A 27068-nucleotide genomic window follows, 5' to 3' on the forward strand; every position below is an offset into this window, starting at 1 on the left:
GGTAGTGTATAAAATTGCTGGGTGTTTTAGTTTTGCTTTTATTAACTTTATGTTGAATGGGCAAATAATAACCACTTCTTTATCTGCATTAATCTGCCCTGCAGAAAACTAGCTAATGCTATCAATGGTAAGGGATTAAAGCCATAACTAAAAGTAACCCAGAAGATAAATTGCCATTTTGTTTACTCTCCTAAAAAGGGGCTGTGCTTTATCTGTTAGTTGCTAATTAAAATGCTGAATCAACTTCCAGATTAATGCTGAAATGTTTTTATGTTGATCTTTTATCCTTATTTAGTATTAATACATTCTTTTTAGTGAGTTTTTTAGATATCAAACGGTTTCTACAGTTCTTGCAGCTCTCCTAACTTTTCTAAAGACAAAGCATAAATCCAGTTGTGATGCAGTAATGGGATCCATCCTCCCTCTCAGTTTCCACGCTATTCAAGAAACTCTCAAAGAAAAAATTCTCTTTCATGGATGATCCTTAATGGGAATGCTTTGGTAATATTATTAAAGAACATTTTTTTACAGATGTAATCCAACAAATACTCTTCTCCACATAACAGTTACCTGGTCATAAAATATCGTACCTACTTAATTGACAATTACTTGCTTCATAGCTGTGGAAGATCAAAGTGAACTGAAGTGTGTCTCAGTTCTCTCAGCTGTTTTGTTCTGTTTTCACACAGCTGTTTTCAATGCTTCCCATCTTTTCCACCTCAGACATTTTAGCCAGGTCCTTCAAAGGAAAACCACAAAAACTCACCAAGCTTCAAAACCACCAATCAATGTATATACACACACAGGCAGAAAAAATATGATGGAAAAAAAGGGTAAAGGTGATTCAGAGCTTTCATCAAGAGGCTAGTCATTTATTCTCTCCTTTTATTCTGAGTGTGAAATAATTTTATTAGAGCATAATAGTTTGCTTAGCTTGTCAGCTTCATTACAATGAAATTTTTACTTACAAAGTCAGTGCAAAAAAAAACTGCGGCTAAGTGAGAGAAAATTAATCAATCTTTGGATATATTCTAAGCCTATTTGCTGTCTAGCATACATTGTGTGTGTGTGTGTACGTGTATGCGTGTGCATGCTTCAGCGTAGCAGGAAAACACTTTTAAAGAAATTGAAAATAAAGTATAGATCATCCTAGTGCATAACTGTGGGTTTAAAAAAAGACCAAACTCCTCTCTGGACTCCTATATATAAATTGTTAGCACAAAAACCACCTGCTAGGAACAATCCCGCCAACTTAATCCATATCTTACTAATAAAATGATTCTTCAGAAACCTTAACTTGGAAAACAGAGTAGGAAGGAAAAGAGATTCTTTCCTGACAGGGTAAGTTTCTATTGGAGAGACCAGAATTTTTTTTTTTTATAAGCTATCAGAAATTCAGCTACCTTTAGTTTTTCTGGATATATTTCATTGGTCAGTTACCTGGAATGAATAATATATAATAATCCTATGTAAGGTATTTCTTTGTTACCAGACACAAATATGGATTCTATACAAGGCACTGTGGTAGTTATTTCACATTTTGCTTCCGAAACTCAATGCAAGGCAAAGTAGGTATTTTCTTCGGTTTTAAGGAAATCTCAGTTGCTTACCTGAAATGAAAAAAATCCAAGGCTGGACTTTTTTTAGGGGGAGAAGTGGGGCAGAATGACAGAAATAATTGACAAGTCTTATGTATAATGGCAAAAAATGGAAGGAGCAGTTGCTGCTGGTGCTGAACTAGGGGGTAAGTGCGTCTTGTGCGGGCATTATCAAGCTGTTTAAATGAAGGGTCTACACCAGATGATTTGTTCAATAATTAACATTTTTATGGCTTCAGATTCAGGTAAACTCTTTTGAGTTGAATGTCCCCTTTTGTTCTGGGCTCCCACTTACCTGCTGAGATACTCACTAGCTATTGAAGAAGCCCCTCAGACTCAAACCCTGTTTGTTCTTTGAAAGCCAGTCCTCAGCTATGTGTCCGTCTCCAAATATGAATGTCATGGAATAAAAGACACTTCAGTTCACTCGTGGTGAATTCTCTGGTGGTTTCAAATCTGGCTTTTTACTACTCCATTTCTTTTCTTTCTTTTTTTTTTTTCTTTTTTTCCAGAACTTCCTTATGGCTGGGAGAAAATAGAGGACCCACAGTATGGGACGTACTATGTCGAGTAAGTCTGTTACCTCAGTTAATATTCTCCCAAACGTTTTCCCTTCACTATACAGCTTTAGGGAATCACCCAAATACAACACTTTACGTTTCCGCAATCCAGCTTTCGAGTTTTTCCACCAGGGGAATTAGAAGTAGGGGCAGTGAGCATTCACTTCAGTGGTTCTGGGCTCCCCAGAAGTTGGCTTTGAAGTAAACAGAGCGAGCGGGCAGTTGCCCCACTGATGAATAGCTGGGAGTGTTACCATTACTACCACAGCATCTAAAGAGAAAAGTAGTATATAGAAAACTGTGAAATGAGGGCAGGGACTAGAAGAAATGTTAAGGTCACTTCCAGCACCACAGCTATCTGGTCGTGAAGGCAGCGAAAGCACTCTAAGGGCAGTGAGGCGTAATGATCCAAAGTTTTGGAGTACGGGATTAGAAGTGTACTGTCTTTTAGGGCGTTAATCAAGGAACACTTAGTATTCTTTTGGGGGGAAGAGAGTTGCTTCTTACACCGCTGTTACAGTTAAATTTAAACATAAGTATCTGTCGGAGTGGAGCACAGAACACCTGCCTGTGTTAGTCAGAGAAATCAGGGTGTCATCAACGTCCTCGGATTTTTCTTTCCCTTTTCTTCATTTATCCAGTTGCAACGTTGTTATGACGAGGGATTGCTTTCTTTCCAAATGCTAGGGTAGAACTTTGACCTCAGGCAAATAACCGCATCGGAAATGTTCCTACTGTGCACCTAGAAACTAGGAGTCTGAAGCTACTGCTGAGGGAGTGACGCCACATATCATGACCCGAAAAAGTAGCAAACATGGGAATCTTCTAGTTTTATGATTGCTTATTAATTTTTCATCACTTTTTGGTGTAAACCAATGCCGTCTCCTAGTATTTTTCCCGATAGTAAGTATCTCTGACCCCTGCTGTGGCTCTAGTATTTTTCTTTTAACGAAGTGTAGTTGGCACACAATGTCACATTCGGTTCAAGTATACGTCTAGTCTTTATTCTAATGTGTAGATTGTTATTTGAGTCCGTGTGGCTAGATTTTTGGAATGATTTCTTAAAATCTAGCTTGTACCCTAAGAAAACAGCTCAGTTTGACCCTGAGGTATATAACTTCACAGTGTCAACACTTCGGTTCCTTTGGAAGACTAGCCAATTTTTTAAAAATTAATGTTTTTTTATTATATTATGTTAGTTACCATACAGTACATCCCTGGTTTCCGATGTAAAGTTTGATGATTCATTAGCTGCGTATAATATAACCCAGTGCACCATGCAATACGTGCCCTCCTTACTACCCATCACCAGCCTATCCCATTCTCCCACCTCTCTCCCCTCTGAAGCCCTCAGTTTTATTTTCATTGCGTTAATTAATATCTTGCTAATATTTGTCATGTGAAAAGTAGATAGCAGCCCTTTCATCATTGTTGTTGTTTTTCTAAAGCATTTTTAGTTAAAATAAAGAAACAACCATTTCTCAGTCGAAGGACTATTTGAAGGCCAACTGGAAAGGTTTTGTGGGATTTTCCCCCCTAGCTGTTTAGTCTATTTAAATTTGGCTTCGATAAACTATTAATTGCCATTGACACTGCTGAACATTTCTGCAATGATTCTCATTCTCTTATTGTCTGTTCCAAGTAAATTTGAATACATGGTCAAGAGGTGAGAGTCATTTGCCTGTTATAAAATCTTGGGCTAAATGATCTGGTTCTCATTAAGCAAAGATACAATATTGAAGCAACTTCAGGGCGAAGCCTGAAGTGACCTGCTCCCAGTTGTCATGGAGCGTGTGTAAAATAGCTTGAATTAGAGGCAACAGCAGCGGCGACATGATTTTGTATGATTGTTCCCAGAACGAGCTCATTTTACAGGAGGGTAATTTATTAGATTAAGAAAGAGCAGGCTGTACTCAAGAAGCACATTAGTATGGAGTCAGCTGAGCTGTGGAGTGTGGCCTGATTCCCAGATTAGTCAGGTTTTGAATCCTGACCATAGTAATCTGCAGTGAGTTTACTGATGGAGATAAAAAGCTGAGACTTGAATGGCTACTCTTTGGCTCTCTCACTTTGTCAAACCAGATGGCACCATGATTGCTTTTGGCAGAGCCTTGGAGTAGTAACACCAACTGCAATGGCACTTTTTCTTTGCAAGTATTTATTTTCGGGGATGAGATTCTGAAATGGATTAATTTATTTTTAAAAATAAAATTGCTCCAGAAATTTAATGGCAGGCCTTCTGGAAGAATGCTTACGTATTTAGAAATGTTGTCTTCTTGTCTTGCAGTAAATGTCTTGATGCGCTTAGGTTTCAAAGTCAAAATATACATCTGCTTGACTATCTCAGATTTCGTCATGATAGAGTAAGGGTTTTGTTTGTGGAGATGAATGTTCAGATCCACCGATTATAGACAAAATTTTAATGCAGATGACATTCCAAGTTATATATCCTGTATTTAGTCATGCTTCTTTGCTCCCCTTGTTTAATTTTTCCAGTAATCTGTGAGATTCTCCTACCTTACTTCTCATAGGTAGTTATATGGAAAACAAAATCTCTTGCATCTTAACAATATTGTGAATATAAGTAACTAAATGAAAAGGAGAGTGTTTTAACTTTTATGTTTTGTTTTGTTATTTGAGTAGCATTTTAATCTAAGTAGTTTAAGGTGACAGATGCAATTACTCCCTGCACTAAAATCTTACATTCTTTTGTCAAAGAATTTTCAGGAAAGGGATTACTCACTTGCATACTTCTAATCTCCTCTCCCACACATTACGAAGAGTATAAATACAAATTACTACTTTTTATGTTTTAATGCCTAGGTGGCAAAATGAGTCATTCCAACTGATGATGTTAAAGAGAGCCAGGGTTTATTCTAAACAGGTTTATTCTTTTCTAAGTGTCACTCTCTGGTAGTTTAATTCTTTCAAGAATATGTAAAATGTCAGTACCTAATAATGTTTAAAGTGGTCCCTAAGTTAATACCAAAGATCTCCATTTTCCCAGACGGTTTAACAGTTAACTCAGTGATAAGGGGGGTAGAAAGCAGAAGCATACTTGAGTTGTGGTGAAATCACAACCCAGAGAATTTCAAGTGGAACTTGCCATGTTTAGAACTCTGAGACTAAATAACTACATCTGTTGCAGAGTTAATAATGCACTAGAAGCCAACTGACATAGAGAAAACCGGCATACCTTGTGTCGACAGGTCCTTGCTACCCTCCTCCATCACCACCATTAATGTTCATAGATGGCAAAGTAATTATCCAAGTTGCATGACTATTTGTATGCAAATTTTGTAATAGTCAGCCTATCTAAAGGCAGTCATAATCTGAGATTCTCATGATTTGATGTTTACTTGTTGGTGTTTGCTAATGTCACTTTTCATTTAAAATGGCTTCTGCTGGAAAATGCTATCATTTGGCTGAAATATATTTGTACCATGGAAGTGCTAGAATGTAATTCCCATTGCTTCTGTATCAGAACCTATTTAAATAACTTTTGTACAGCAGTTGCGTTCTTACCCAGCTTCCCCTTGACTGATCTGCCAGACCAACCAGGGCTCGGCTCCCCCGGTGAAATGTACTATTGCCCATCATGTATTGACTATTGTTAGCCGGTCACTCACCCTTGGTCTCCCAATGCTGTTCTGCTTTCCCCCACAGACTTGTGTTCTTTCCAAGGCAGTTGTGAATGTTCCCAAATCAGAAATACCAGTTAAATTTATATTATGATGACATAATTATTTTAATTATTGTATAATTATGAAAAAAGTTGAGTGTGGAAGAGTTGTTCTCTGATACAAATTGGTAAAAGCAAATCTCTTTCTTAGTCATTCTGCTAAATTAACGTGAGTGAGTCAGTTGGAAAAATAATAGTAAAATTCAAGAAAGCTTCTATACTCAGATTTTTCCAAAAGCATCTTTACAGCTACTTCATTTTCAAGAAACTTGAATTAAAATCCTCCTCCCATTAACTGCCTTTTAGAAAATGAACTGATCCATTACCAACTGTTCCGATTGCATTAGATGTGAGGGTGTCTCCTACGGTTTTGAAAACTATTATTGGCTCCGTTGGGTACCTCAACGCAGAAGCTGTAGTGAATGCTTCATCAGCTTTCCCTTCTAGGCATCTTCCGTGGGCCTTTCTTTAGTTGCTAAAAGCCCTTTCCCTACCAACTTTCAGCTTCTCTGAATTCCATAGTCTAGAGATACATGTTTGCCCTTTAACCCACAGGGATGGAACGGTATAACAGTCTATTGAAAAATAATGTCACTCTTTCATCTTAAACTGAAATGCCCATTTTTCTACATTTTACAGTCACCTTAACCAGAAAACCCAGTTTGAAAATCCAGTGGAGGAAGCCAAAAGGAAAAAGCAGTTAGGACAGGCTGAGACCGGGTCTTCAAAAGCAGGTAAAATGTTTTCCCCAATCTTTTCTTCTGAGAATGCCTTGTAAAATTTATATACTGAATTAATGAGAAGAAGTTTGAATTTTTTATTGTTGAGACGTTGAGGTTCAACAGAGAAGGTCTAATTTTTGTCACTGTAAAGATAGGAATAATCTTAATAAAACATCTAAACGTTTTGAGAATACTGCAATTTTCCCATGCTGCTTAGATGGAAAGTGTGAAATTGTTGGCAGAAGGTATTGAATAGCTTTGTTATGGGCTGAAGTTGTGATATAAAGATTACATTGTTTCCCAGTGTTTCAGGCCAGGACGGTCTGAGATCTGTAATCCAGTATGAGCTTCCCCCAAGTGAATGCTTATGTCTAATGTGTGTAACCATCCAGGATTCTTTATTAACTGATAGAAATAAATCCANACATTGTTTCCCAGTGTTTCAGGCCAGGACGGTCTGAGATCTGTAATCCAGTATGAGCTTCCCCAAGTGAATGCTTATGTCTAATGTGTGTAACCATCCAGGATTCTTTATTAACTGATAGAAATAAATCCACCATATTATTTGCCTGTATCATTGATTCTCAAGTGGGAAGGCAGGGCGTCAGGATCATTTGGGGAATATTTTTAAAATACATAGGTCCTAACATTTTGATGAGCCTAGCCATATGTATTTTGAAAAAGCTGCCCGGGAATTTCTTACATTCTACTCATCCCTTCCCATCTCTTCCTCCTCCTCCATCTGTCCCAATAACCAGGGTTCTCTCTGTACGATCAGACTGTACTAATCAAGTAGACTCCTCATGTCTGTTGTCCATGAGAGAAGCACCTGTTTCTTATAGCTACTCTTCAAAAGCATAGTCCTGTCCCTGAAGTTTGGCATTTGATTTAGCAAGCATTTTTATTTAACAAATATTTTTGAGCACCTACTCTATGCCTAGTGCTCTGCCGGTCACATGGTGTTCAAAAACGATTGGGAGTAAGACAGGTCTTGCCCCCAAGAGTTCACATCCAGATGCAGGAAATCAGTGGTCACCATATATGATGTTGGGTGCCATCCTCGGAGAGCAGTAAGTGTGCAGAGGGTGCAGCAGGTGTGAACCCCAAATGCATAACCTTGGATGAGTTCCCCAAACTCTTTGTGCTTCTGTTTCTCCATCTATGAAATAGGAATGAGAATAGTATTTACCTCTTAAGTTGGTTCTGAGCATGCAAATTAATATGTGGAAAGTGCTTACAGTGCTATCTGGCAAATGGCAGCCAAGAAATACTAGCTTTCGTTGTCATTAATAGAGCTGTACATGTTGTATTAATAGAAATGTATTAATAGGTGGCATAAAGGAGGGAGTGCTCACCTTTCCTTTGGTGGAGAAAGTCAAGGACACAGAGGAACTTTCAAAGCAGAGGACACATTAGAAGTGGATCTTAAAGTATCAGGAAAAGTTAAATCAGACGGGTGATAATTTTAGAGGAGCAAGAAGGCATGCCAGGTAGAAGGAACCGAATGTATAAAACCATAGGTGCATGAAATGGTGGTCCAGAGGCCAGAGAATAGAGAGGAATGGCTAGAACATAGAGTATTTGTGGGGTAGTAACAAGAGATGAGGTTGTAGGGAGAGGCAGCCACGAGAAGGAATGAGTTTCAAAAAGAAGTTGAGTGTTTGTGTCCCATGTTGCTGCAAAGTCCAGAAAGGCAGAAATTGAAAAGTGTACATGAGTGACAAGGTGGAGGTCATTTGTCACTCTAGCAAAAGCAAGGGGAAAGGAAGTAAAAATGCAGTAGAATGAATAGGGAACGGTGGGTAACGAGGTAGAGGCAGGGGGTACCAGTCAACTGTTTTGATACCTTTGAAAGAGGGTAGGCAGGACACTAAGTGGAGAGAAACATGAATCCCCACCGCACATAAGGAAACCGAGACTTTAGTAAAGAGAAGACTTTTGCTTAGAATCATAGTGAGTGTCAAACCAGAATTTGCACTTAGTTTTACTGAGTTTAAATTCAGAGTTCTTTGTACTATAATACACGGTTCCTGAATGCCCATGTCTTCATGACACATACCAAGGGAGATATTCCACCCTGACTAAACTCTAAGCTCCTTGAGGGCAGGAAGCGTGTGCGTGCACGCGCGTGCGTGTGTGCGTGCGTGCACGTGTGTGTTATTAATCTAGATAACCAGACACTCTCCTATGAGCTGGGCGTTAAAAGGAGAATAATGACTCAGCCTTTGTCTTTCAGGAGCTCACAATTTAGGCAGGGAAATAGACAACTAATTTTAGTACAGTGTGAGAGCAGACATAACAAAGGAGAAAATTTTGGAACAAAGGAGAGAGAGATTAAATCTGGCCATGGAGAGGGCAAGAAAAGCTTCCTAGAAGTGATGACATTACGCTAGTTCTTGAAGAATGATGGCTACCATTTATTGAGATACTGGCTCAGGTACTCAATTGGCTGCTTTGTATGCATCATCTCATCTAAGCCTCAAAATATCTCTGCAGGGTTATTACTATTATGGTCCCCATTCAGATGCCTTGATGGCATCAGGTTAGTCATTGGATGTGTCCATTCCAAGGATGTGCTTGCCGCAAGGACAGAAGTACCCGAGTTTGTGAGCCAGGGACCTCCTTCTTTAGATAGCGTGGATGTGTTGTGTTCATCTGCATTTATTGAGCACTTACTGTTTGCCAGGCCCTGTTGCCTCTGCTTTTGATGCTTCATCTAGATTAATCCCTGTAACAATCCCCTGAATTAGGTGCTATTATTATCCCTATTTTATAAATGAAGCAACTGAGACGTTAAAAGGTCAAATAACAACAAAAAAATAAAAATAATAAAAATAAAAGGTCAAAAAACATTCCAAGATCACTCAACTAAATCCCACAGCTTGTATTTAAAATCAGGTATTTTAGAATCAAGACTGTTTCTTTGTGTTTTTCTTATTCTCCATTTCCTGTGTTTAATTCTGATAAGACCTAATTCTGACCAACTTCTCATCAGCTTGGGCGGTTTTATTAATATTTTTCAAAATTAGGCATTAGCCAGAATTCCGCCCTCTCCCTTTTAATGTTTGCACATCTGGATCTCATCCGTCATATGCTGGTTTTCTAGTTCCACCCTCAGGAGCCAGTCTTGTTCCAACATTCGCGAGGACTAGAGCATGAGACAGCCCACCAGAAGTGTCACAATATTTGAAGTATCACAATTAAAAATGAGAAGGGTACATTTCATCAGATTTTTGTCCTCAACTGCCTATGTACAACGGTCACTAAGCAGACGCTCTTGTCCACAACCTGGCAGGCGACCCCGGTGGGCAGTCCTCATCAATTTATCTGACTGAACGGGCTTTGACTGTGTCAAATAATTTCTTTAAGTAATGTTTTGTTCAGAAACGGGTGGCCAGTTGGAATGTCAGAGGCTCAACAAGAGCCCAGCTCAGCAGTGCACAGAGAGATCGCCAGCAGCAGGCTGGCTGGCCAAGCTCCGGGAGGCCTCCCAAAATAGTGTCTACGGTGGTCAACGCACTGCCGTCTGGAGTCTAGCCCTCTGCTTCGAGAAGCCCAAAATAGCTGATTTTTTTTTCTTTCTTCTTGCCTTTCTTTATTTCCTTCCTTTCTTTTCCTTTTCCCTTTCCTTTCCTTTTCATGTCAAGTGCTTTTATTTTTTTTTTTTAAGATTTTATTTCTTTATTTGACAGAGATAGAGACAGCCAANAAGTAATGTTTTGTTCAGAAACGGGTGGCCAGTTGGAATGTCAGAGGCTCAACAAGAGCCCAGCTCAGCAGTGCACAGAGAGATCGCCAGCAGCAGGCTGGCTGGCCAAGCTCCAGGAGGCCTCCCAAAATAGTGTCTACGGTGGTCAACGCACTGCCGTCTGGAGTCTAGCCCTCCACTTCGAGAAGCCCAAAATAGCTGATTTTTTTTTTCTTTCTTCTTGCCTTTATTTCCTTCCTTTCTTTTCCTTTTTCCTTTCCCTTTCCTTTCCTTTTCATGTCAAGTGNAGGGAACGGTGGGTAACGAGGTAGAGGCAGGGGGTACCAGTCAACTGTTTTGATACCTTTGAAAGAGGGTAGACAGGACACTAAGTGGAGAGAAACATGAATCCCCACCGCACATAAGGAAACCGAGACTTTAGTAAAGAGAAGACTTTTGCTTAGAATCATAGTGAGTGTCAAACCAGAATTTGCACTTAGTTTTACTGAGTTTAAATTCAGAGTTCTTTGTACTATAATACACGGTTCCTGAATGCCCATGTCTTCATGACACATACCAAGGGAGATATTCCACCCTGACTAAACTCTAAGCTCCTTGAGGGCAGGAAGCGTGTGCGTGCACGCGCATGCGTGTGTGTGTGTGTGCACGTGTGTGTTATTAATCTAGATAACCAGACACTCTCCTATGAGCTGGGCGTTAAAAGGAGAATAATGACTCAGCCTTTGTCTTTCAGGAGCTCACAATTTAGGCAGGGAAATAGACAACTAATTTTAGTACAGTGTGAGAGCAGACATAACAAAGGAGAAAATTTTGGAACAAAGGAGAGAGAGATTAAATCTGGCCATGGAGAGGGCAAGAAAAGCTTCCTAGAAGTGATGACATTATGCTAGTTCTTGAAGAATGATGGCTACCATTTATTGAGATACTGGCTCAGGTACTCAATTGGCTGCTTTGTATGCATCATCTCATCTAAGCCTCAAAATATCTCTGCAGGGTTATTACTATTATGGTCCCCATTCAGATGCCTTGATGGCATCAGGTTAGTCATTGGATGTGTCCATTCCAAGGATGTGCTTGCCGCAAGGACAGAAGTACCCGAGTTTGTGAGCCAGGGACCTCCTTCTTTAGATAGCGTGGATGTGTTGTGTTCATCTGCATTTATTGAGCACTTACTGTTTGCCAGGCCCTGTTGCCTCTGCTTTTGATGCTTCATCTAGATTAATCCCTGTAACAATCCCCTGAATTAGGTGCTATTATTATCCCTATTTTATAAATGAAGCAACTGAGACGTTAAAAGGTCAAATAACAACAAAAAAATAAAAATAATAAAAATAAAAGGTCAAAAAACATTCCAAGATCACTCAACTAAATCCCACAGCTTGTATTTAAAATCAGGTATTTTAGAATCAAGACTGTTTCTTTGTGTTTTTCTTATTCTCCATTTCCTGTGTTTAATTCTGATAAGACCTAATTCTGACCAACTTCTCATCAGCTTGGGCGGTTTTATTAATATTTTTCAAAATTAGGCATTAGCCAGAATTCCGCCCTCTCCCTTTTAATGTTTGCACATCTGGATCTCATCCGTCATATGCTGGTTTTCTAGTTCTACCCTCAGGAGCCAGTCTTGTTCCAACATTCGCGAGGACTAGAGCATGAGACAGCCCACCAGAAGTGTCACAATATTTGAAGTATCACAATTAAAAATGAGAAGGGTACATTTCATCAGATTTTTGTCCTCAACTGCCTATGTACATGGTCACTAAGCAGACGCTCTTGTCCACAACCTGGCAGGCGACCCCGGTGGGCAGTCCTCATCAATTTATCTGACTGAACGGGCTTTGACTGTGTCAAATAATTTCTTTAAGTAATGTTTTGTTCAGAAACGGGTGGCCAGTTGGAATGTCAGAGGCTCAACAAGAGCCCAGCTCAGCAGTGCACAGAGAGATCGCCAGCAGCAGGCTGGCTGGCCAAGCTCCGGGAGGCCTCCCAAAATAGTGTCTACGGTGGTCAACGCACTGCCGTCTGGAGTCTAGCCCTCCACTTCGAGAAGCCCAAAATAGCTGATTTTTTTTTCTTTCTTCTTGCCTTTCTTTATTTCCTTCCTTTCTTTTCCTTTTCCCTTTCCTTTCCTTTTCATGTCAAGTGCTTTTATTTTTTTTTTTTAAGATTTTATTTCTTTATTTGACAGAGATAGAGACAGCCAATGAGAGAGGGAACACAATCAGGGGGAGTGGGAGAGGAAGAAGCAGGCTCATAGCGGAGGAGCCTGATGTGGGACTCCATCCCATAACGCCGGGATCACGCCCTGATCACGCCCTGAGCCGAAGGCAGACGCTTAACCGCTGTGCCACCCAGGCGCCCCCAAGTGCTTTTATTTTAAGAGGTCAGCAAAACTGGGAAGAACAGGTCAAGTAAAGCAGACCTACTCCCACCGCAAGCCTGCCTTTGTCAGTGTCTTCAGGGCAGCCCTACCTCTTGAGGGAGCTGTTTACACCGCACAGTCCCTGCTGCCATATGGGGCAGCCCCAGCCCCCAAAGATGACTCTTTTCTAACTGGCGACAGGCTTTAATGTACCTCTTAGAGCCCTTTGCCGAGAGGGGCAGCAGCAGCTCCACACAGACCTCTCTGAGCTCCATACCAGGGCGGAGGGTGAGCTCTGTATGAAACACGACACCTCTGTCGATTGGAATCATCAGGGAAATGAGCATCGAAACCACGGCGAGCTAGCGCTCATGCGCACTAGAGCGGCTGGAACCGGAACGCACCCAGCAACCAGTGTGGGCCACACCGCGGAGAAATCGGAGGCCTAGTAGATGCCGGTGNTCTGACTGAACGGGCTTTGACTGTGTCAAATAATTTCTTTAAGTAATGTTTTGTTCAGAAACGGGTGGCCAGTTGGAATGTCAGAGGCTCAACAAGAGCCCAGCTCAGCAGTGCACAGAGAGATCGCCAGCAGCAGGCTGGCTGGCCAAGCTCCAGGAGGCCTCCCAAAATAGTGTCTACGGTGGTCAACGCACTGCCGTCTGGAGTCTAGCCCTCTGCTTCGAGAAGCCCAAAATAGCTGATTTTTTTTTCTTTCTTCTTGCCTTTCTTTATTTCCTTCCTTTCTTTTCCTTTTCCCTTTCCTTTCCTTTTCATGTCAAGTGCTTTTATTTTTTTTTTTTAAGATTTTATTTCTTTATTTGACAGAGATAGAGACAGCCAATGAGAGAGGGAACACAATCAGGGGGAGTGGGAGAGGAAGAAGCAGGCTCATAGCGGAGGAGCCTGATGTGGGACTCCATCCCATAACGCCGGGATCACGCCCTGAACGCCCTGAGCCGAAGGCAGACGCTTAACCGCTGTGCCACCCAGGCGCCCCCAAGTGCTTTTATTTTAAGAGGTCAGCAAAACTGGGAAGAACAGGTCAAGTAAAGCAGACCTACTCCCACCGCAAGCCTGCCTTTGTCAGTGTCTTCAGGGCAGCCCTACCTCTTGAGGGAGCTGTTTACACCGCACAGTCCCTGCTGCCATATGGGGCAGCCCCAGCCCCCAAAGATGACTCTTTTCTAACTGGCAACAGGCTTTAATGTACCTCTTAGAGCCCTTTGCCGAGAGGGGCAGCAGCAGCTCCACACAGACCTCTCTGAGCTCCATACCAGGGCGGAGGGTGAGCTCTGTATGAAACACGACACCTCTGTCGATTGGAATCATCAGGGAAATGAGCATCGAAACCACGGCGAGCTAGCGCTCATGCGCACTAGAGCGGCTGGAACCGGAACGCACCCAGCAACCAGTGTGGGCCACACCGCGGAGAAATCGGAGGCCTAGTAGATGCCGGTGGAAATGTAAAACGGTGCAGCCTCTTCGGAAAAGTGTGGCCGTTTTTGAGAACGTTAAACATAGCTACTCTAGGTTTATGGCAAGTGCTGTCCTTCTAGTCCTAGTATGTACAGAAGAGGAATGAAAATGTACGCCCACGCACAACCTCGTACAAGAACAGTCAGAGCAGCATTACTCATCGTGGCTAAAAAGTGGAAATACCCCAGCTATCCGTCAATCGAAACATGGCTAAGTAAAATGTGATCTATCCCTACCGCCGAATATTATTTGGCAGTAAAAAGGAATAAAGAGCTCACACATGCTAAAACACAGATGAACCGCAAAAACGTGATGTTCAGTGAAAGAAATCATTCAAAAGACCACATATTCCATGACTCCATTTATATGAAATGTCCAGATTGGGCAGAGCTGTAGACAACACATAGCTCAGTGATTGCCTAACACTAGCGTGTGTGAGTGCAGGTGAGGGAGAGATGGGGCGTGGCTGCTAACTGGAATGAGGATTTCAGGGCAGGGGGTTCCTAAAATTAGGTGATGGTTGCACAACATTGACTTGTACACTTTAAGTGCCTCATTACCATATGTGTTTATATCTCAATAATAAGTATTAAATATTTGGCAGCAAATGTTAGACCATCTTTTTAAAAGTTAATTGAAACAGTGCTTTGTAAGTTACTAATCACACAATTAGATCTTTCCCCGGTTCTCAAAAGAGCCCTCTCCACGGTGTAGGAGAGGAGGGGAAAGAGAAGGAGCTGTATAAATTCATTATTTACAAATATGGATCACTTTCAGTTTTAGGATCAGCTGAGGAAACCTCTAAAAATAGGCTTTTCAGTGGAGCTGTGTTTGTTTTCTTCCCAAAATGTTCACTGAATAGGAGTAAAAGGAAAAGAAACATGAAACTATTTACTGAGAGTTCAGGAATTCATGCCTTCATCAGGTACGAACTGAGGGCTGCCGAAAGGCTGAGTTGTGAATTATAAAAAGTTCTCAGTATATCTCAGTATCTTCTTTTTCATAAGTGTGTGACAGTTGCCTCCATGTTCCCAGAATAGTGTTTTCTCAGTAGAGCTCAGTAGATGCTTATTTAAATGAAAGGTGCCGCTGAATGGTGTCCAAGACTTTCAGGAATTTAATAATAAAGGTTGTCCCTTGGTGCATCAGACTCTTTGGGTTGAGAAAAAGTACAAACAAAACAATGAGGTGCTTTTGCCTTTCAAACAACATAGAGGAGTCCTAAAAGAGACATGTGAGTCATTGGCTAAGTTTTTTTTTTTAATAGTTTATGAATTTAAATTCTGTTTCATAACATTAGATTCTCTCTAATGTGCTTCCCTTTATAGTTTGTCGTATTTAAGTTATATAGTCTATCTTAAAGGTTGACTTTGGGGGCCATGTTCCTTGTTTTTGTTTTTGTTCTCAAACCCATTTCTCATTTTGGTATAGATATGGAAAAATCCCACTTTACTCGTGATCCATCCCAGCTGAAAGGTATCCTTATTCGAGCATCATTGAAGAAAAGCACAATGGGATTTGGTTTTACCATTATTGGAGGAGATAGGCCTGATGAGTTTCTACAAGTAAAAAATGTGCTGAAAGATGGTCCTGCAGCTCAGGATGGGAAAATTGCACCAGGTAAGGAATTCCTCAGCATGATTTGAAGAGCAGTGATACTGTAATAAAAACCACGGTGAAAAGGTTTGGTTTACATATATATTTATAAAACTGACATGTAATAAATATGTATTTACGTATGTAATAACTACATATGCATATATATATCGTTTATATATATAGAGAGAGAACTAGATTATACAACTGGGGAGGGAGATTCCTATATTAAAATAGTTTATCTTCTAAATTCAGTGCATACTAGTTTTGAGGGAGGGCCATTTTTTATGAGTAAGTATACACCTAGAGAAAGCATATTAAATGTATCGATTTTTTTGAGTAATTTGTGTCATCTCAGGATAACCCCTCGACTGTGCTAAGATAAAGGTTGATTAATCATCTCAGAGACCTGTTTGGTTGTTTTTCTTCGATGATGTAGGGTTCTTCAGGAGCTATCTAACATGTACCTATAATCTTTTTTGAAAAAATGACCCATTGTGATGTTTATAGCGAGAGCAAACAAATGATATCCCACAGTTTTTTCCCCAGTTTTGTTTTGTTTCATTTGGTTTGGTTTTTGCTTCCTTAGTCTTACGGGCTGTTAGTAAAATTAAACTCTATGTTAAGAATTATAGACATGAAATTACCGTTTTTACAGAGCCGTGTAAATTTGTCTTTTATGTAGTTTTCCCAAAGTCTTTACTTGGTAATTGTTAGATACTTTTATATGGCTGCCAGTTTTTATGGCTGAGGGGGTTAGAGGAAGTTCAAGAACAGTTACAGTTATGGGGGAGGTTTAAGCACTTTTTCCCAGAGGTTGTTACTATGCCACCAAGGTCGCTTCTTAGACTGCCTGCTAATGCAAGTGTGTCCCCCCATTTGGACGATTCAGTTGCCATGGTATTTTTGATGACAGATATCAGCTTATTTTCATTTAGGATATGGCATCTCTCATATTATGCTTTCCCATTTAAGACTTGAGAAGCTTAAAACAAGAGACTTAAAACAAGAAAACTTAAAATAATCAAAAGTTATATTTATAAGGAAAATTATTTGCCCTCTTCTTTATGACTTTGTAAGATTAACAAACTCTAGAGAGTAAAATTACTAGTAAAATTTTTTAAGCTCTCAGTTTTGACCTTTTTTTTTTTTTTTTAACATTTTGTCCCCAGAACACACTTGGTAGCTGTCGTATGTGCTGTCAGGGTTTCATAACATAGATGCAGATTTGTCTAAAACTGATGTCTAAATTGCATAGCAATACAATACTTCCTTGGAAATTCTGGAAACTTTTACTAGGGGAGGAAAAGTCCAACCTTTGTTTCTTCTTCTTTTTTTTTTTTTTTTTTAAAGATTTTTTATTTATTTATTCGACAGAAGATAGAGACAGCCAGCGAGAGAGGGAACACAAGCAGGGGGAGTGGGAGAGGAAGAAGCAGGCTCATAGCGGAGGAGCCTGATGTGGGGCTCGATCCCGTAACGCCGGGATCATGCCCTGAGCCGAAGGCAGACGCTTAACCGCTGTGCCACCCAGGCGCCCCGACTTTGTTTCTTCTTAGTCTAATTTCTATGTCGTCTTAGATGATGAAACACATTTCTGCACACTTTAACGTTTGTTTTTAAATACCATTTATGTTGATTTTTTCGAGCCTACATGCAATCAGAACAAATTAAAGCACCTTTATTTGGCAATAACATTTTAAATAATCATATTCAAATAAAAGCAGCAAATGGATGAGACATTAGAGGGCAGATTTTTCAAGTTAAGGCTGCATTAAAAAAAAATTCACCACTGATGAATGTCAAATAATAATGATTCTGCCACAGAGTGGTCGTAATGTAAAATCAGGAAAGCAAAACCAGCTTCTACAACGATCCGTTTAGCTGACTTTTCAATGTATTAAATGATACGTTCTTTGCTTGTGTTGGATTCTCCTGTCGCTTGTTTCTCCTTTCAAAATCTGAATTACGATAAATTGAAAATCTGTGATAAGAAAGATGCCAAAGGAACATACATTCATAACATCGCATTATTCTAATCTTCAGCCCTACATTTTTCAAACTAGAATGAATTTTTAAGTACCCTGTAATTACTGGCCTCTTAAAATCAAGAAATAGAAGATCTCCTGTTTGTACAACTAGCTGATGGAGTTATTTGCTCCTCTGCTCTATACTGAATACCGACTACCATGAGCTAGCTTTGTGCAGCCGCATAGGTAGGACTCAGAGGAGATACTGACAATGACAGTCTGAATACACAGTTATTTTCCCAATGATTCCCTTGAACTTGAGGTCCTAACTCTTTGCTGCAAAGATAATTAAGGTTTTATACATTTCTATGCTTTTTAGAGAAGAACCACCGAAGGGAGAATGACGTGTCTGTGTTCAGAATCTATCTTTTCAGCAGTTAATGAATAGTAAGAGGTTTCCAGAATTCAAATTTGGATGATACATTTATTTTTGTCCCGTCCCACCCCAGCAAAACATTAACTTACTTGGTGGTTTTAATATTTTTTAACACGATTATGTCTTCGCAGGTGATGTTATTGTAGACATCAATGGCAACTGTGTCCTTGGTCACACCCACGCAGATGTTGTCCAGATGTTTCAGTTGGTACCCGTCAATCAGTATGTCAGCCTCACTCTGTGTCGTGGTTATCCACTTCCTGATGACAGTGAAGATTCTGTCGCGGACATTGTTGCTGCTACGCCTGTCATCAATGGACAGTCATTAACCAAGGGAGAGACTTGCATGAATACTCAGGATTTTAAGTCAGGAGCAGTGGTCCTGGACCAGAACGGAAAACCGGGACCCACCTTGATCAGCGACCGTCTCAATGGACCGTCGGATCTGAGCGAGCAGCGAGCATCCCTGGCGTCATCGGGCGGCTCCCAGCCCGAACTAGTGACTATCCCTCTGATGAAGGGCCCGAAAGGCTTTGGGTTTGCAATTGCCGACAGCCCAGCAGGACAGAAGGTCAAAATGATATTGGATAGTCAGTGGTGTCAAGGCCTCCAGAAAGGGGATATAATTAAGGAAATTTACCATCAAAATGTGCAGAGTTTAACCCATCTCCAAGTGGTAGAGGTGCTAAAGCAATTTCCAGTAGGTGCAGACGTACCATTGCTTATCTTAAGAGGAGGTGAGTAAAAGCACAAGGAAAAATCTTCATTGTTCTTGCGTCTGTATCTCTTAATCGTCCTTCCTTCCAGGGCAGAATCTCTCCTTTCCCCGCAGACTTAACTGGTAATTAGTGTGCCTTTTCTTTAAGGTTCTGTCTGACTGCTTCCATAAGCACTATCTTTTGCAGCAGTTTTTTAAGTTATTAGTGGTTTCGTTCGTGTCCATTATGGATTTTCTTCCCCCTATATTCTTTTTCAAATCTGATTTATGGCTTTAGTGATTAGAGAGAGTCACAGCATTGTGTTACTTCGAATGAAATATATCCTCTTCATTTCATTTTCTGTGTTGATGGCAGTAATAGAAGTTGACGCTTTCAACCTGTGGTTCTTCCTCTGAGCCTCTGTGATGTACTGAGGGCGTTTTGAAAGAGCAGGCGTCTCTGCGAATAAGCAAGATGTTGGATGGTGTGTGAATCTGTTCTGTAAAGCAGTCGTGATAGCTCGTGCTCATGAAGCTTTTCTCTTAAGCTTTAGTATCTGTCCATAAATGTTAATTAAACCCCACAGTCCTCGTGTGAGAGAAATACAATTTTTACTTTCCAAGGTCATCAGCTGACTTGAACTGCTCGCAGACAGAGATCCAGTTCCGAGGACTAATCATAAAGTTGCATTTTGATGGGCTTTCTTAAATCCCTACCTATGAATGACGGAGTATTTTAAAGAATAAAATGTAGCCCTTCACACTTCTCTCTCTGGCTTTTAGTTTTCATTTTTGAGGCAAATGAGCAGTTTAACGTCATTGGGATGTTTTTCACATTTCTCATTTCTTTCAACTATTTTTGTTTCTTCTCTGGGTGATACGGTAGAACGTACCCAGAGTAGGGGAAGATCTCTGTGAGTGCTGGAGGGTTAGCCGGGATTCCAGCTAAAACAACAAAAAGACCAGGGTTTGGTGTCAGGCCTGATGTCAGTTTCCTGCCTTGCTACCTGTTCTGTGGTATGAGGAAGTAATATAATCTGTTTGAGTCTTTGTTGACCTGATCTATAAAGTGGTAGGAACACTTACGCCTTAGGATTGTCACAAAAATGAAGTGAGATGATATATGGACAACGCCTGGCACACAGCGGGTGTTGGCCATAGAATTTTCCAGCCTACTAAAAGTCGAAGTTAGCCTTGTCATAAACACGAGTAGTATTTGTGATCTGAAAAATGCTTCCTCTGTTTTTAAAATTTGGCTCATTTTTTTCAAGGTCCTCCTTCACCAACTAAAACTGCCAAAATGGTGAGTATGCAGTGGTCCTCACACACTTCTTCCCAACCCAGCGAGAGAGACGCGGTGTCCCCCTCCGTAAGAGCAGCGCTCTGCGGCAGTGATTGTCCACTGGGAGAAGTGAGGAGGCGCCGTGCCCTGGGCTTGTGTCAGAAACTCTGGGGAAGCGTGTGGGTTGGAGAGGAGGTGTGGTTTCCTGGTTAAGTATTTCTGCTGAATGCTAGCCGTCCATACTGCCAGCAACCCTGTCCTCTAAATGGTAAAGCGTGAAGACACCAACATGCCCTCTTAGAAGTCCTTCTGCTTTCTTTGCATTTCAGAGGAGCAAGGGTAAGGAAGGGGCTAAACGTTAGGGCAGATAATAAAACCTAGGACATCTCCTGACGCGCAAAGAGAAGCCGCGATATAGCGTCACATCGTTTCCTGGGGACAGTAAATACCCACATTGAGATAACCTCCTCACACTGGACTGAACAAGACTTTCTAGAGTGATTGTGGCCTCTGTGCTCAGTTTGCTTGTTATCAAAGTGATAGGCTGTCAAACTTGAAACAGTGTTCTCTTTGGCATTCTTCTGAGTAGCTGAGTAGCCTATTTAAGGGCCCATATAGCAAATAAGACCTAAAAAAAGGGTACAGCAAACAGTGCCAGGAAAGACAGTGTGCTAGGGGCAGATGTGTGGCTGCCGAAATAGCCACATTACGTGGGTATGGCTATAAAGACAATTATGTATAAAATCCTAATTTAGTTCTACTTTGCTTGATTGGGAGTCCGTCATCTCACAATGGAAAGACGGGCTTCCATAGCCATACACCATGGGCTATTAAAGGAAAGACCAGCCGATAGAAAATGGGTGAATTCTTTCTGTTCCACCCAGTAAGATCCTCTACAAATCTGCTGTCTTATGGCCCAAAGAGAAAGAAACATCTGCGCTTCTATAGACTGTACCACTTACAGCCAGCGTGACTGGAAATGCTTTCTGCCTATGTAGTTACAATCGCACTGTGCTTTTCTACGTTTCTCTGGTTCCTCTGGTCATTAGTTCTTAACTCCTGTGCCACCAATCTATTTCATAACGGGCGCCAGTGCAGCCGTGGTGACCCCAATGCTTTATGACCGAGGACCAGGCGCTGCTGTCGTCTTCCTGCCACCCGACAGTGTCTGGGTCAGTGACTCTGGGACAGCACTTTGTAGGGACCGTCCTCACCCCACTAAGCTGCTGCTGCTTCTGCAGCCTAGTCCGCATTCGTTATTTTATCACAAACATCCCTAATCTGCCTCCCCCGGTAAGAACGCAGAAGAACAGGCGGTTCTCAAAACCGTATTTGTTTTCTCGGGCTGTTATTGGGTCTCTCTTTTTCTTTTTTTTTTTTTCAAATTTTATTAAGTCATTTGCCTGGCTGTCATTTTGGGAGAATGGGAAAAACACAAGCACAATGCCCCCGTTTGCCCTTACCGGATTGTCCGGCGTAACTGTGCGTGTTTCCTTCACGTGTCTGAATGGGCCCTGCGGGGTTTTCATAGTGTCCTTTTTATAGCCCCCCGTAGAGGTACCGCTTCCTACTCCATTTTCTGAGGAAGAGTGGCATCTCAAACATCTGCACTGGGGATGAAACTGAGTGGGAGGTGGGGCAGATCAAGAACTTCATGAGGCTGTCCGCTAGGGGGCCCCCTCTTGCCACGCGCTCCCCCCCTGGGTTATGTCCCTGCCCATCTTCTTCGCAAAGTCAGTTCGTGTCTTGGGGGGAAGAAAAGGGCAAGATTGCGTAAACCGAGAACGCATTCAGGCCCTTCAGTTGACAGCAGTATAAATCTTTTCGAATTTAAGTTAAATATGTTTTAACCAAGTGCACACGGCTGTGAAGATAAATTCCTACAAGACTGCAGATATGCTGTGGCTTTGACCCTGCCACCACCCCCCCCCCGCCCCGTCATCAGTTGACACACCGGTTCACACACAGTTTTATGAACTAATCAACCATCTGGTTTTCTAAAATACTAAGTAAGGCCCTTTTCCATTTCAGAAAACAGATAAAAAGGAAAATTCAGGAAGTTTGGAGGCCATAAATGAGCCCATTCCCCAGCCTATGCCTTTTCCACCCAGCATTGTCAGGTCAGGATCCCCGAAATTGGATCCTTCTGAGGTCTACCTGAAATCTAAGACTTTATATGAAGATAAACGTAAGTAGTTGTGGAATATTTCAGGAGAGCATGCAACAAAATCAATTTGAATTTTCTAAAAAACTGGGACCCTCCCATCTTTCAAAACCATATTGAAAAGTTATTCCTTCATTCCCATTTTCATGACTCTGGGCTTCTTCCATTTATATTCAACATTCATTCATTCTTTTTTTTTTTTTTTTCCAAAAGCAGGGATTAAGTGCCTACTTACCTAACACCAGAGTAGGTGATGGGAATACAGAGATAAATAGGTTCCATAGGCCCTGTTCCAAAAAGATGATTAAGCCTAAACAGAAAAGACAAAAATGTAATCAAAGAAGTATGCATAAATAAGTCCAAATGAGCCTCACTGGGACCCAAAGGAGGAGATGGTCAATTTTACCACTGGGGGTGGTAGGAAGTGTCAGATACCACTTCTTGTAGGAAGTTAAGCCAGAACCACGTCCTCAAAGATGAAGAGGTATTTATGAGACAGAGAAAAAGGGAAAGAAAGCAGTAACCTTTGCACATTGACCTTGCGCGGCCTGGGTTCTGCAAGTAGCCCAGTTTGGCTGGGTGCAGTTGGCACGGGAAACCGGAGGGGAGAGCAGCAGGCTGGGGAGGGCAGGTGAGGCCATTCCGAGGAAGCCGGAGTCCATCACAGGAAGGATAGAGAGCCGCAGAATGGTTTAACTCTGTGCAGGAATGATCACCTCGGACTTGCATTTCAGAGAGATTTCCCGGCAGGAGTAGGAGGGATGGTGAATCAGAGAGAGTGCAGCCTGAGGAGGAAACAAGAGTAGAATGCTCAGAGGAGCCCCGGCTGAGAGGTGATGAGCAGAGAGTGTGCAGAAGGCAGAAAATCATTTTTGTGCTAATTTACTGAAAATGATCAATCTTTTCCAAAGTAAAATTGCAGATTACAGAGGCTTAATTTTTTTAAATTAATTTGTTTCTGAGAAATAGATCTAAATCTACCTTGGAAACTGTGTACACAGGTGGAAATATTACGTATAATCAACTTCATAGTTATTTAACCAATTCCAGATCTTTACCTTGATAGGCCCATGCCCTATTCAGAAAGATGAAAACCAGATGCCAACACAGCAAAGCAGTAATTTAAATTGATAGAATTATCTGGAGCATCCCTTTCTTCTGATTTGCCATTGCTAGCCTGATATATTTTTAGTATTGGCAGAAACTACCCAGCCCCTTTGGGCCGTACCCAGGAAGTAACTGAGTTGGGCTCAAGAGTCTTTTATCCCTAAAGTTCTGTCATTCTAATAGGAATCGTTTCTCAAAAGAGACTGCTTCTAAGGACCATTGTCAAGATTTACCCTATCCGGTATCTCAGTTTTTTATGGTTCCCGGACATATTTCTAGCAAACACTTCTTGCTTCTGAATAACATTAATATTTTCTTGAAGATCAAATTATTTTAGGCGTGAAGTAGATTTTCCAGGCTTAATACTCTGATGAATGTGACCTGCCCTTGGGCGCAGAATAGGGTGGGTGAAGAGCCTGGCCCCTAGAAATCCAGCTGGCTTGAAATCTCAGCTCTGTCATTTACTTGCTGCCTGACCCTGGGCCACTTACCTAGGCCTCAGTTTCCACATCTAGAACATGGGGCTAATGTTAGGTGTTAGCGATCGTTATTTTCTTTTAAAAGAATCCGTTGGCAAAATTAGGCTAAGTGAATATGGAATGCTTTTCAGTAACAAAGATATTAGTTTAGGAGTAGAATTAAGGCATTTTATGGGCTCTCTTTTCCTAGGATTTGTCCAAATGTTAATTTAGATAATTTGTACCTATCAAATGTCAAACTTAAATTGGGTGATTCTGCATTTAATATCACAACATTGATTTGAAAGCTTTAGGACTTAATGGCAGTGTAATGGGAAGCGGGGGTAAATGTTTCTGAGCAATCTCGATACAAAGTTTTGTTTAGAGCTGAAAACAAAGACTTAGGATTGAATTTTTTTTTGTACTAGTATGAAATGGTATGTTCTTGTGTAAGTTTTCACATGCCAGAAGGTTCTGAGGTTATAGTTTATTGAACTCTATAATATGCTCGTACTAAATAATGGCACGGTGTTATTGTAATCCTTTTTAAATAAATCAAAGTAGTTTGTTTTACCTGTTTATTTTTATATTTTTATGGTTTTCCTTAGCCCCAAACACCAAGGACTTGGATGTTTTTCTTCGGAAGCAGGAGTCGGGGTTTGGCTTCCGGGTACTGGGAGGAGAGGGACCGGACCAGTCTGTAAGTTCAGATGCTTCGGGATTTGTCCGTTCCTATGAACTTTTAGGTAGCTGTTTGGTAGAATATGGTGCTTTTGTTCTTTTTTTTTTTTCTCTCTTTTTAAAGATTTTGTTTTCTCTAAGCATCTCATGAACGAGAGGAAGAACAGCATTTCTGCTGGTGTGGTGGGCTCTCCGTAACTTTGGTGGGGCCGAGGCAAGAACTGAGTATGTCCACTGTAAATTGGGCAGTAATTAATTTCTGTCTTTCACTATGTGCCTACAGCTTATTTTCAATGTTTATTTCCCTTTGCCTTTGTTAAATTTTAAGACCTTTGCCTTCTCTAAGAAAGAAGCATCCTGTTTATCCCCATCAGTCTGTCCTTTGACTGATTGCTCCATAAACAGGTGGCATGAGCCTGCGTGTATTATGTCACTTATCGTATTAATGGTTGACATTTTCATGCTCAATACTTTGCGTGCCATTTCATCTGCTATACCTACAAAACTAGGAAAATATAAAATAATTGATGTTTTTGTTCAGAAAGCAAAAGGGTTATGTTTGTAAAGCATTTGAAATCTAGAACTATATACATGATTCTCACATAAAGTTGAGAGAACAAATGTAATGGGTTCTATTTTTAAGTTTTGCCCTTAGTTTGAGTGACAGAGAAGTAATGTGCTTTGTAGAGTTGGAGAACATATTTAGGTTTTTTCTGTGTAATAAGAGAAAGACATTATTATCACGCTTGGAAGTTAGGTGCGTAACAATAACTTTTTAAAATGACAGGCTTCTTTCCATTTCTGGTAGAGGAGTTGATTTATGTATTATAAATGTGTTCTAATTAGCCGTATTGGCTATAGTTAAAACAATTATCAGAGACAAATAAAGCTCAAGGCAGGTCGACTTATACAGGGCAAATATACAATAATTTGATCGTTCTTGGTGGAAGACATGATTTTGTTTTAATGCTTCCTAGTTGTGGATACATACAGTGGTGACTAAGACATTTTTAGAGTTCATCTCAAACAACTTGGGAGAAACCCTCCTCTTAAATGTCAGGTTTTAGCAGCTCTGAAACTAGCCCAAACATTCAGGATTCCCTAATTACAGGATTCTAATTGCTGGCAAGCAGAATGAGCCAGATCCATTTACCTCGATGTAAGTGGACCTCAGGCCACTCTGTTCCCCTGAGATATCTACTGCTTTGAGATTTAGGAAAAAGAAATGTTTCTGGGTTGTATAGACTGAATTTCCACTAGTCACCATATGTAACGGGAATTTCTTAAGAATTATCCCAGTTGCTGTGAACGGTGTATAGAAAACCTTTGCTGATGGCATTCAATACAATTTTTTTTTAAGATTTTATTTATTCATTTGACAGAGAGAGAGGCAGCGAGAGAGGGAACACAAGCAGGGGGAGTGGGAGAAGGAGAAGCAGGCTTCCCGCTGAGCAGGGAGCCCGATGTGGGGCTCGATCCCAGAACGCTGGGATCATGACCTGAGCTGAAGGCAGACGCTTAACAGCTGAGCCACCCAGGCGCCCCGTTCAATACACTTTTTGTACTTTTTGGTAGCTACTCCACAGAACTGCGTTTTCTGAATTTAGTGTCTTTTGTTGTATTGATAGAAGTGATAGTGGCACTTTTTAAGTTACTGAACAGCTTTGCATTTTCCTTCTTGTGTGAACTCATCCCTGAAGATCCAGAAGGGATCATGTACTGTGGTTATGTGAAGTGGCCTTTTTGGAGAATGGTCACTTTCTAAGATACTACCTTTCTCAGATGTTCATAGCTGAACTGAAAAAATATGTTGGTTTGCGTAGTGCTGGGTCAGGAAGTCTTTAACCTCGTAGTTAAGGGTCAGAGTCGATCTTAGTTGACTGCCGAGACCAACCTACACTTTGTTATCTTATCAGATCTACATCGGGGCCATCATTCCTCTGGGCGCAGCGGAGAGAGATGGTCGGCTCCGTGCAGCTGACGAGCTGATGTGCATTGATGGCATTCCCGTGAAAGGGAAGTCCCACAAACAAGTCTTGGACCTCATGACGACGGCTGCTCGAAATGGCCACGTGCTATTAACCGTCAGAAGAAAGATCTTCTATGGTGGTATGTGAACCTGTTCCCACTTTATAGGTTAATCAAGAAACAGAAGAGCCTTAGTCCATTTTCTATGTGGCTTTGCAGGTTACTTTATTATGTTTAATAGGATACAAGAGAAGCCATTTGATGTGATCCAGAGCCTCACTGTGGAAGGCCATGTAAGGTCAAAAGGATCCAGAAATAATACTACCATCAAAAGAGAAAGAAATCTGGGGCCTCTATATTAAGACTTTATTAACGTATTGACAGATTTTGCCACGGTGGTATTGTAGCTGGGAATATCAGGTTAAGTCTGTTTTCTTAAAAACAAATACAGTTTTTTAGTCCTATCAAGAGATCTCTTGAGCTGAATATCAAAACATTTTGGATCCTGATGAATTGCAAAATATCCAAAGAGGGCCAAATGTTTCTATTGGAGAAGTTTTCATATAATGTCACTTAACATTAAAAAAAAACATTTAT

The 27068-nt window shown here is 41.0% G+C and overlaps 1 protein-coding gene across 1 annotated transcript in view; it reads left to right on the top strand.

The window, feature by feature from the left end:
• MAGI3 (membrane associated guanylate kinase, WW and PDZ domain containing 3) overlaps window positions 1–27068 on the top strand; it is a 242410-nt gene that overhangs the window by 186490 nt on the left and 28852 nt on the right. Inside the window, exons 7-14 of the mRNA XM_002918254.4 lie at window positions 2111–2168; window positions 6480–6574; window positions 15544–15732; window positions 18246–18851; window positions 20083–20114; window positions 22125–22281; window positions 24431–24522; window positions 26420–26612. Coding sequence (XP_002918300.1) covers window positions 2111–2168; window positions 6480–6574; window positions 15544–15732; window positions 18246–18851; window positions 20083–20114; window positions 22125–22281; window positions 24431–24522; window positions 26420–26612 — 1422 coding nt within the window. The remainder of the gene's footprint in view (window positions 1–2110; window positions 2169–6479; window positions 6575–15543; window positions 15733–18245; window positions 18852–20082; window positions 20115–22124; window positions 22282–24430; window positions 24523–26419; window positions 26613–27068) is intronic.

Source organism: Ailuropoda melanoleuca, chromosome 2 (assembly GCF_002007445.2).
Source record: "Ailuropoda melanoleuca isolate Jingjing chromosome 2, ASM200744v2, whole genome shotgun sequence".
Taxonomy (NCBI): domain Eukaryota; kingdom Metazoa; phylum Chordata; class Mammalia; order Carnivora; family Ursidae; genus Ailuropoda; species Ailuropoda melanoleuca.